Source organism: Pleurodeles waltl, chromosome 8 (genome assembly GCF_031143425.1).
Source record: "Pleurodeles waltl isolate 20211129_DDA chromosome 8, aPleWal1.hap1.20221129, whole genome shotgun sequence".
Lineage (NCBI taxonomy): Eukaryota > Metazoa > Chordata > Amphibia > Caudata > Salamandridae > Pleurodeles > Pleurodeles waltl.
The window spans coordinates 370,667,873-370,679,999 of record NC_090447.1 but is presented as its reverse complement, the minus strand read 5'-3'; the positions used below and the strand labels follow the sequence as shown (position 1 = coordinate 370,679,999).

The 12,127-nt window shown below is 42.0% G+C and overlaps 1 protein-coding gene across 1 annotated transcript in view; it reads left to right on the top strand.

Moving 5' to 3' along the window:
* Positions 1 to 12,127, top strand: part of MYO16 (myosin XVI) — a 2,485,855-nt gene that overhangs the window by 682,308 nt on the left and 1,791,420 nt on the right. The window contains exon 7 of the mRNA XM_069204246.1: positions 1,362 to 1,487. Coding sequence (XP_069060347.1) covers positions 1,362 to 1,487 — 126 coding nt within the window. The remainder of the gene's footprint in view (positions 1 to 1,361; positions 1,488 to 12,127) is intronic.

The window sequence follows — 12,127 nt, the reverse complement described above, 5'->3', positions numbered from 1 at the left end:
CATTAGTATGATTGTAATTTACTGTAATTACATTAAATGAAAATAGGATTAAAGCAAAAGTTAATAACATGCTTACATTTATGAATAGGGAAAATGCACACATGTGAAGGTACATCAAGAGGGTAATGTAAAGTATAGGTAAATTAACATTTGGTGAATTAAAGGCCATGGAATTGAAGACATAAAACCATTGTAAATAAAAAATAGGTAATTGTAAGAAATGACGATACCCTCAGGGGTCTCCAACCTTACCTTTAATAAAGACTACGTTTGTTCAATGAAAATCACCCAGAGCTACGGATATTAACATTTTAATAGTGAGTACATCAGACAAGTTTACATTTTTGTTTTGAATATACATTTTTCAGTTTTTGTAGGCTTTGCTACACGAAGGAGGGCTACTTATGGGTAGCTCCAGAGCTACTAGTAGCTAACGAGCTACTCTTAAATGTAACAATTTTCCTGGTGTAGTTCCTGTATTTGGAATAAAGACATTAGCAACACTAGACTTTAATAGCCCATGTCACTCATACATTTTTACAGACTTTATTACTCTAGATATTGTTTTCTTATTTCAATACATCCACCTGTATGATCACAATTCAAAATGAATTGGTTTACACATATCATTCAAGATAATTTACTAGTTTCTTTTTTTGGTTTATTAGTGCAAAAACTTGAATTTAGAGCGGGAAGTGAAAAAGGGGTCATTGTTCTTATCAGAGTTTTAGAGGACTCTCAGAGGGTCTTGGAGAATCAATTTGTTCTTGACCAGACTGTATACTATACTGTAATTGTGGAGCTTCTAAACTTTTGAAAGTACTTCAGTTCCTTGATAAATGAATTCTACCTATTTAAATTCATTAACTTTGTTCCATGAGCATATGAGATAGAATTTAGTGCATAACTGATCCTCATTAGTGAGTTTTGTTTTTCCACAACCCATAATTTCCTTACTTGTAAACTATTGGTTTTGGGTTCTAGGTCATTTGGTAGGAATTAGACATTTGTGAGGAATACCATGATATAATTGAACTTTCCATACTGATTCTTGCATGTTTCGGGAAATTATTCTGCCCAGAGACTTTGCTGCTTGCAGCAGGTGTAATCCACAAATAGAATACCACTTGCCAGCAATGTTCCCACTAAACTTGCAATTCCTCTATGCCCTGTAATAGCAGTTACAGGACCCATCAGAATTAAGGTGCAACTCTCAACATTAGCCTATCTGGATAGACTGCTACATATACAAACATTTCTGAATGGTAACCTCATTGTGAAAATCTGAAAAAATCCTCTATGAGTGAAATTAAAAGAGTGCCCTTGATGCTTTTAATAGTATGTATGTGTCTCTTTTCTAGCTTCACATGGCATGTGCAAGTGGATATACAGATGTGGCTGCACTGCTTTTAGAAAATTCAGCTGATCCTAATGTCGCTGATAACCACTACTGGACACCGCTTCACCTAGCAGCAAAATATGGACAGGTAGTGTTTGATGCTTTTGTTGTAATTTGGTGTTCATGTTATATATGATATTATTGTGTTTTCTTATGTCCAATCTATTAGTAGTGATTTTGATCATTTTACAATTGCAAACTATGCAATTGGTAGTACAATAACATCCATTGCAGTACCTCAATGTTAACATGATGTGTAATTGTCAGGTGTGAAAGACTCCAACAGCACTGCACATAACCCATCACCAAGGGTGAACTGGAATGGTAGTTTGTCAAGTCTTGAGGTACAGTTTCTGAAAATGTTTTTTTCTTCTATGCACTTGGGATTACTTTGAAAGTGTTCTTTGATAATCATCCTATGTTGTTGTTTTCTGAATTGACCATTGTTGATTGGTCCTTTTTGAAATGTGTCCAGGGTATTGTGCAATATCTCTCAGGCTGAGATGATTATTCCTCTTTGAGAATAAACAAATATTGGAATCAGTTGAACTTTACAACACCTTAAAACAAGCATCAGTGAATCCTATAGGTCTCTTTAATATTTAATGGTAACAGTAGCAGATGTAAACACAGGCATGAACAAATGCTGTTTGCAAATAATAGCAGGTTGCAGAACTTCAATTCTTGAAGAAAATAGTTCAGCTTGACTGATGCCCTGCAATTCAATATTACATTATTACTTTTCACAAAAGATACTGTCAACAATGCCTGATCCAAAGAACATGCCTTGCCACTCTAAAATAAGTCACAAAGCTGTTTGAAGATGTTACAGTCTGCCATTACTTACATCTCATAGACCCTGATCTGTTACATTAAATGAAAAAAAATTCTTCTCATACATGGAACACAAAGCTCACCTTCCCTCAGTTATTCCATATTGTCACCCGGAAAGATGAAGATATTTTTAGAGTTGGCCAAGGATTTTAGGATAGTACACATCCTCCATGTTCCTCACTACATGACATTTGCCTAGATGTGTTTGAAAATCATTTCAGAAAGATGTATATCTGCAAGTTGAAGATTCTTTATAGTATTGCATTCTATTGCTAGATTTCATTCCGAAACCTGATGCAAGTCTTTTCTATACTATGCTGCACTAACATAGGTTATAGCTAGAGGTTCCATACATGTTCCCAGTTAATACAATCACCACCAAGTCTTCAATCTCAGGATGCCAGAGAATCAGGAACATAGCAATGCACCTTGTCCTTGTTGAAAGTCAAACAGAGCTAGGGAAAATGTGTGTTTTTGGGCAATGTAGATTATAGAAAGGGTGCTGCTTCAACACATTTATTTGCATATTCTAGTGTGCTGGTCTAAGCAATCACAGCTAAATTGTTTTTAGATCTTGACAGATTTTAAACAAAATCAACATTATGTAATGAGTTGCAGTTATTCAATTCAATTCTTTCTTCATGATTTTGAACTCAAAGAGATCCACATGACACAACAATACAGAACAGGAATGCCATAATTTTACTTCTTAAAAAAGAATAAAAGCCATGATAAAAATTAAAAAATACAATCTCAAGAGCAATTAACATCTGAATTCGTTAATCAACCAATTATACAAATTGCTTCAAAGAGAGCAGCCAAATAAGTTCTCACCACTGACATTAGAACCAACTCCAAATTAAAATACGTCCATTTAGACCTTATAAATAACACAAACAAGACCTGAGACAATAATATTGTGCAAAATTCTCTGTAATACACTTTCAGCAAAGAACTCACCCTGAGATAGCAGCAAACCATGAGTGTGAAATACTCCCCCCTCACATAGCAAAAATGTAGAGACCATTATTATAAATTCATAAAACTTCTGAAACCTTTGAAGAATTTCAAAATTCTCATGCAAATTACTTCATTCTTAGGAAAAAAAAAGAAGCTCTCATGCTGCCTCAACTATGTCTACATGGCCTCGCTAGCTAACATTGCCCGATCCCACAACCTCAACATCATCTCATACTCTGACGACACCAAGCTGATCCTCTCCCTCGACAAGGACTCCGCCAAGACCTACCTCCACGAAGGAATGAAGGCCATCGCCGAATGGATGAAGAGCAGCTGCATCAAACTCATTTCTGACAAGACGGAAGTCCTCATCTTCGCCTCCACCACCTCCGCATGGGATGACTCCTGGTGGCTTGCCACTCTTGGAACCCCTCTGACTCCCACCGGCCACACACGCAATCTAGGATTCATCTTGGACCCCTCACGATCCATGACCCAGCAAGTCAACGCCATCTCCTCCTCCTGCTTCAACACCCTCTGCATGCTCCAAACGATCTACAAATGGATACCCACCAAAACCAGAAGAACACTCACCCAAGCCCTCGTAATCAGCAAGCTGGACTACGGCAATGCCCTCTATGCAGGAACCACCGCCAAACTCTAGAAGAGGCTGCAACTCATCCAGAACACCTCTGCATGCATCATCCTGGACATTCCCCGCCACTGCCACATCACAGACCACCTGAAAAACCTGCACTTGCTCCCAGTCAACAAGAGAATCACCTTCAAACTCCTCACCAACGCTCACAAAGCACTCCACAACACCGGACCAGAATACCTCAGCAGACAACTCTCCTTCTACACCCTGACCCAGCATCTCCGCTCCGCCGACCTTACCCTCGCATCCTTCCGACACATCCGCAGAACTACAACAGTGGTAGATCATTCTCGCACCTCAACGCCAAAACGTGGAACACTCTTCCCACCCACCTGCACCAGGCCAAAGACCTCCTTACCTTCAGGAAACTTCTCAAGACCTGGCTGTTCAAGCAGTAGCAGCACCTCCCCCCGCCTTCTCCCCTCTCTCCTCCTCAGCACCTTGAGACCCTCACAGGTGAGTAGTGCGCTTTACAAATCCCTGATTGATTGACAGTTACATTATTATGTAAGAACATTGGCCATAAAAGTTGTAGCCGCAAAGGTAATAATGCAGGACAGACAAAAAGTATGATTAAGATCTTGGCTTCCCAGATGCTTGTTTCCGGTCCAGGGAGGACCTGGCTTGGCAGTTCGGGCTGGACTGTTCCCATGAGGAACAGGGTCAAGACTGATTTGCATATGGCTGGGTCCAAACTGGGGTGGCATGGTGAGCAAAAGAACAATGGATTAAACCCAGGTCTGTGACTGGGGGTGAGTGTTTGCACTGTTCAGCACTCCGTCCATCATCCTTTTGTGTTGCTACAGTTGCACTAAGTGGGAAGGGTATGCCCAGACATGGGCCCCTTGCTCACTGTGCCACTTGATTCAAGCTAGCTTGGCTGATGAAGGGTGATTCCCTGAAACCGGTCCCAGGATGCTTGTGTCTGGTCCAGGGAGGACCTGGCTTGGCAGTTTGGGCTGGACTGTTCCCATTAAGAACAGGGTCAAGACTGATTTGCATATGGCTGGGTTCAAACTGGGGTGGCGTGGTGAGCAAAAGAGCGATGGATTAAACCCAGGTCTGTGACTGGGGGTGAGTGTTTGTATTGTTAAGCACCCCGTCCATCATCCTTTTGTGTTGCTAAAGTTGCACTAAGTGGAAAGTGTATGCCCAGTCATGGGTCCCTTGCTCAGTGTGCCACTGGATTCAAGCTAGCCTGGCTGATGAAGGGTGATACCCTGAAACCGATCCCAGGATGCTTGTTTCCGCTCCAGGGAGGACCTGGCTTGGTAGTTCGGGCTGGACTGTCCCATGAGGAACAGGATCAAGACTGATTTGCAGAAGCCTGGGTCCAAACTGGGGTGGCATGGTGAGCCAAAGAATGATGGATTAAACCCAGATCTGTGTCTGGGGTTGAGTGTTTGCATTGTTCAGCACTCCGGCCATCATCCTTTTGTGTTGCTAAAGTTGCCCTCAGTGGGAAGGGTATGCCCAGACGTGGTCCCTTGCTCCCCATGCCACTGGAGTCAAGGTATGGCTGATGAAGGGTGATACACTGAAACCGGTCTTAGGATGCTTGTTTTCAGTCCAGATAGGCTCTGGCATGGCAGTTCGGGCTGGACTGTTCCCATGGGGAACAGGGTCAAGACTGATTTGCATATGGCTAGGTCCAAACTGCTCTACCAGAATTATTTCTTTTTCTAATACCCAAGATAGCAAGTGTTCTAAAAATATTTTTGCAACAGTTTTCCTACAGAGTTATGCAGATTTAATTGTCAGTAAATACTGGGTGAGTGCCTTGCTTCCTTTTTACGTAGATGGATTATGACTTCTGAGTATGTACATTTTTAACATACTTAATTATCACATTAAAATGTAGAGGCTCACATTTGGTGCTATTGGTATTCACTTCAGTACTTTCGGAAGTACTTTTAAGATCATTTGAGCTATAAAGGTTTGTCAAATAGTTAATACATTCCTGATTCCAAATGGAAATATGTTGGAAAGAGATCTTAATTTCATTATGAATTATAGATCAGAATTGTGTTATATTCCTAGATAAAGGAGGTCACAACAATCTGCCCACTACTGATCAACTTGCAGTATTTTCAGAGCTGTCAGATGTTTGGATCTTCTTCTATGCCATATTCTTACTAGTCTCTCTCAGCTCAATGAATATTGGATTTATTTTCTGCATATTAGGCTATTTATTTACTTGACTGTTATCCCCTCCACATTTCCTCACTTGTCTTAGTCTTACAAGACATAATTATTTTGCTGTTTTGAGGTGTTTTTACCAACTACGTCCAGAAAGATACCAAAATCCTCAATGAAATTACTTTCAACTATCGGGTGTTGAATTATAATTTTGAGAGAGGATACTCCATTGCAAACAAGATAGGTCTCCTGTCTGCCAAAGAGATGATCTGCCTGGCCTTTTTCTGGTAAGGAAGACCATTGCATTTGTTTTTAACTGAGCACTCAGGAGATCCATTGATGTAAAGCTACTTTCAAAGAAGGGAGGGCTGTTGGAGGAGGGCATTATACTGCCCACATAATTAGGGTGGATGGTGTGGCATTCTTTTTTTCGTGTCCTTTACTTCAAGGTAAAACCTCACTTTGTGAGTTTGTTTTTTAAAGCAATAAGTTTGTTAAAGTTTAGTGGCCATCCACCAAACATTTTGAAACTTGAGAGGAAACCCATGACGGTGGTTACTGTCAAGGTACAGAGATCACTGCTGGGTCAGTGGAAAGCTCAAAATTTGGGAAACGGTAGTCCATCAGGGTGGGAAACATAATGATTGGTACTTTCCACCAATCTCAATATCTGGCCCTCAGCAATCTTTCCAACAACATTAACTAGATGGACTTGTAAAGAGGATATGTTTCTATGGTTCTCAGTTTTTGACAGTAGTGCTTATTGATCACAGCTTCAAAATCATTTAGGCTAAATTCATCTTTTAATTTCTAGTGAAAAAAACTTCTTTTAAAGACAGATGGTGCTTACTTACAGCCTGATTTATAGTTTGGCGGATGGGTTACTTCATCATGAACGTAACAGACACCCTGTCCGCTATATTATGATTTCCACAGGACAAAAGGGAATCGTGATATTGCGGTTGAGATATCCGTCCCATCTGTGACAAAGTAGCCCTACCTGCCAACTGTAAATCAGACCCTCAGTTTGTTATCCTGAATGTGGAAATCTCAGAGAAACTGGAAACTCCTTATCAAGATTTCACATAATCAGTTATATTGGGGCAATGGACAAATTTGTGAGTCAGTGAGATAAAATACAGTTTTCATGTTGGCCATTTATGATTATACAATCCTGTTCTCTAAGTTGTTCCAGAATATGTTATTTAGTTTATCAGCTTCAGAGTGCTCGGAAAAATTGGCACCTAGACTATTCCATGCATCTTCCCTCTTTCCTACTGCTCTCTTTAGGTCCCTAATTCCTGATTGAATATTTAGGTTGAGCCTTCCCAAAAATATGAGTGCTGAACGCTTTTACTGACCACAGGAGTGTAATATGTTGGGAACCTTGGGGTAGATATATGCTAAAAAAAGAACCAGTGCTGGGTTTGTGGTTCATTCAAAGAGCAAAATTCAGGTTTCACAGCTTGTATTGCTTAACAAGGGTGACTGAGAATGTTATAAGACCATGTATAGTTTGTGGACAACAGTATAGCAATTTCCTTTTTAGCATGCCTTTTCCTTGAGCTCTTTGTGGGGTATTACTTACATAAGTGAAATTTCTCAGTCATCTAGGTTTGTTGCAGACAAATTATTCCTGCATTAATAATGTCCAGAAAATATTTTTGATAGGGGTCAGAGAGGAGCACAACGACATTTCAGAAGCAAACCCTAGTCTTATAAATTTTCTGAGCTAATAAAATATACCAATGCTGAGCTATGTTGGTATTCATCATTGTAATGGTTCAGAGTGTACTTCCTGTATGTTTGCGGGGAAGCAGGTGCAGACGCCCTATTATATATAGGTATTACCAGTGATTAGCACTTAAAAATGCCTTAATTCTTTACTTTGTGAAACTCTTTATCTATTTCATGCTGCTGGGACTTCAAAAATAAAACAGAGTTTGTTTCATTCCTTAAAGAGAATACACCATGCCTGAGAGAAAGTATGAGATTAATCAACAAAGTCTTGCAGAACACAGTGAGAAAAAATATATGTATCTTCTTTAAAAAAGAACACAGTACTGCAAATCATTATTAGATATGCATTTTGAGCTCTTTAAGAGATTTTCCTTAATATTTTGTCCTGAAAACCATTAGATGTTCCAATGAGCCAGGAACAAGAAAGGTGTAGTTCTGCAAGCTGTTAATAGATGTATCTCTTAAAGCGTACACATGCAGTTGGTGTCCCAGGCCGCAGTAGCTGAGGCCATTAGTAGAGGTTCCATAAACACCCTCAGTTAAAAAAACACTTCCACCTCAAGCTCTTAGAATTATGAATAGAACATACCCTGTTAATCGTCTTGATTTGTTGAAAGTAGATTGCAACAATGGTAAAAAGTGGACTGTGCTTTTAACCATGGCAGATCATAAAAATGGGAGTGACTTCAGCACATAAATTTGCATATTCACTTTTGCTAGTCAAATGATTTTTAACCCCTTCGACGCCACGGACATAATGGTAATGTCCGGTGGCGCAGCCATTACATACGTAACCATTACGTCCTGGCAGCGGCCCATGGGGAAGCGCTTGGGTCTAGGGCAGTGATGGTATGGAATTGCTTCCCTTAACACCCCCACCCCCACCTCCTCCCTAGTGACAGCTGATGATGTCAGTGTGCGATCAGAAAAGAAATGCTTGCATTTCTCTTTCGATCAGGGGGTGGGGGCGGACAGAGAGACATGAAAGGAAAGGCTTTTTCTTTCCATTCATGTCTTTCTGAGCATTTCTACAGCCTGATCATAAAGCGATGGGGCTGCAGAAATGCCCCCTAGACACAAGAGAGTTTTTTTTTAAAAACAATGAAGGGGAGCGACCCCTTGGAGAAGGGTCGCTCCCTGGGGGGCATTTTTTAATTGGGCCTTTGATGCCCTCGGGGTTAGATTGGCCTATTTTAATTAGGCCGAACCGCCCCAGGGGGGGACAGAAGCCACTAGGCACCAGGGATTAATTTAAAAATGTTTTTAGGCCAATTCTGCCCACCTTGGGGGCAGATCGGCCTATTTTTATTAGGCCAATTTGCCCCCAAGGGGGTCAGAAACCATTAGACACCAGGGATTTTTTATTTTTAAGTCAATTTCATGCAAGGGGAGTGACCCCTTAGGCAAGGGTCGCTTCCCAGGGAGGCAAAATTATCTTGGTTCATTACTGCCCCCTTCGGGGCAGATCGGTCTATTTTAATCATGCGGATCTGCCCCCAAAGGGGGCAGGAACCACTAGGCACCAGGGATTTTTATTTTTATTTGTTTTTTTACAGAATGGTAGCAACCCCCTTAGGCAAGGATCGCTCCCTTGGGGGGCAAATCTATTTTAGGCCATTTCTGCCTACCTTGGGTGCAGATAGGGCTATTTTTCAAAGGCCAATCTGCCCCCAATGGGGGCAGAAACTACTACACACCAGGGATTTTCGTTTTTTGCACCAACTTCACGCAAGGAGAGCTACGCCTTAGGCAAGGGTTGCTCCCCTGGGGGGCAAATTTATTTTAGGCCATTTCTGCCTACCTTGGGTGCAGATCGGGCTATTTTTCAAAGGCCAATCTGCCCCCAATGGGGGCAGAAACCACTACACACAAGGGATTTTCTTTTTTTGCACCAATTTCATGCAAGGGGAGCTACGCCTTAGGCAAGGGTTGCTCCCCTGGGGGGCAAATTTATTTTAGGCCATTTCTGCCCCCCAATGGTGGCAGATCAGCCTATTTTATTTTTTACAGATGGGAGCAACCCCTTAGGCAAGGGTCGCTTCCCTCTGGGACAAATTTATTTTAGGCCAGTTCTGCCCCACTTGGTGGCAGATTGGCCTATTTCTTTTAGGCCGATCTGCCACCACGGGGCAGAAAACATTTAGGCACCATGGATTGGTGTGTGTGTGTGTTTTGTTTGGGAGATAGCCCCATGGGCAAGGGTCGCACCCCATGGGGGCACATTACTGTGGCCATATCTGCCCCCGTGGTGGCAGATCGGCCTATTTTTGTAAGGCCCATCTGCCCACAGGAGGGGCAGAGAGCCCACCAGAGACGAGGGAAGATTTTTTTTATTTTTTTTAAAGAGGGTGGGGGTATGGCCTTAACCCCACCCCAAATAAATGGGGCCAAAGTTGTTCTGCCCACCGGTGGGCAGATGGTGCAATTACCCCCGATCCACTCTCCAGGGGGGGAGGAAAGCCTACTGGATGCCAGGGAATTAAAAACAAAATAGTAGGGTGGTGGCTACCAACCAGTATGGGCAATCTTATGCCCCCACCTCAACTGAAGAGGGTAACAGTCTTTCAGCTCTCCCCCGAACACTTAAATATCTTATTCCAATGGCAAGCAAGAGGTCATTTGATTATTTTGGGTTTTGGTATTACATTTGGGTAATGAGAGCTTTGCTAACTCTGAAAATCGTCCCACTTGGAATGGTGAGGGCTGCACGTTTGGACCTTGGGACGCTGCCATCTAGAAAAATGTACAAGACCTAGACACATAAACTAACCTTCTGGGTGAGTCCAGGGTGGTGTGCTTCACCTGCACCCCGCACCATTATCTTACCACAATGCCCTGCAAACCTCCAACTTTGCTTGAAATCACACATTTTTCCCACATTTTTGTGATGGAACATTCCGGAATCTGCAGGAATCCACAAATCTCCTACCACCCAGCATTGTCGCATCTATACCTATAAAAATTCTCCCCTACTTGTCAGCCTAAAAATTTTTTATTTTCAAACTGCCCTTTTGGACCCATTTTGGTTCCTCCTCAATTTAAACATTTTTTTGGCTCTTCCCTGTCAAAGGCACTTGGCCCACCTACACAAGTGAGGTATCAATTTTATCGGGAGACTGAGGGAAACGTTGGGTGGTAGGAAATTTGTGCCAGTGTGGTGAGCCACACAGAAATGTGGATAAAAGGGATTTTTTAGCAAACTTTGAGGTTTGCTGAGGATTCTGGGTAAGAAAACACTGGAAGGTCTACGCAAGTCACACCTCCCTGGACTCCCTCGGGTGTCTAGTTTTCAGAAATGTCTGGGTTTGGTAGGTTTCCCTAGATGGCTGCTGAGCCCAGGACCAAAAATGCATGTGCCTCCGCAAAAACAGGTAGTTTTGTATTTTATAATTTTGATGTGTCCATGTAGTGTTTTGGGGGCATTTCCTGTCGCAGGCACTTGGTCTAACCGCACAAGTGAGGTACCATTTTTATCAAGAGATGTGGGAGAATGCTGGTTAGAAGGAAGTTTGTGGCTCCCCTCAGATTCCAGAACTTTGTACCACCGAAATATGAGGAAAAGGTGTTTTTTGCCAAATTGTGAGGTTTGCAAAGGATTCTGGGTACAGAACCTGGTGAGAGTGCCACAAGTTACCTCATATTGGGTTCCCCTAGGTGTCTAGTTTTCAGAAATGTCCAGGTTTGCTAGGTTTTCCTGGGTGCCGGATGAGCTAGAGGCCAAAATCCACTTGCAAAAAACAGGTCAGTTTTCTTTGGGAAAATATGATGTTGTGTTTTGGGGCATTTCCTGTGGCGGGCACTAGGTCTACCCACACAAGTGAGGAACTATTTTTATCGTGAGTCTTCGGGGAATGCTGGGTGGGAGAAAATTTGTGGCTCCTCTCAGATTCCAGAACATTCTATCACCAAAGTGTGAGGGAACAGTTATTTTGTAAAAAAATTTGAGGTTTGCAAATGATTCTGGGTAACATAAACTGGTAAGAGTGCCACAAGTTACCCCATCCTGCATTCCCCTAGGTGTCTAGTTTTCAAAAATGCACAGATTTGGTAGTTTTTCCTAGGTGTCAATGATGCGTTTTGGGGCGTTTCCTGTCCCAGGAACTAGGCCTACCAACACAAGTGAGGTACCATTTTTATCGAGAGACTTGTGGGAATGCTTGGTGGAAGGACATTTTTGGCTCCCCTCACATTCCAGAACTTTCTATCACCGAAATGTGAGGAAAAAGTGTTGCCAAATTTTGAGGTTTGCAAAGGATTCTGGGTAACAGAACCTGGTGAGAGCCCCACAAGTCACCCCATTATGAATTTCCCTAGGTGTCTAGTTTTCAAAAATGTATAGGTTTCCCTAGTGCCGGCTGAGCTATAGGCCAAAATCCACAGCTAAGCACTTTGCAAAA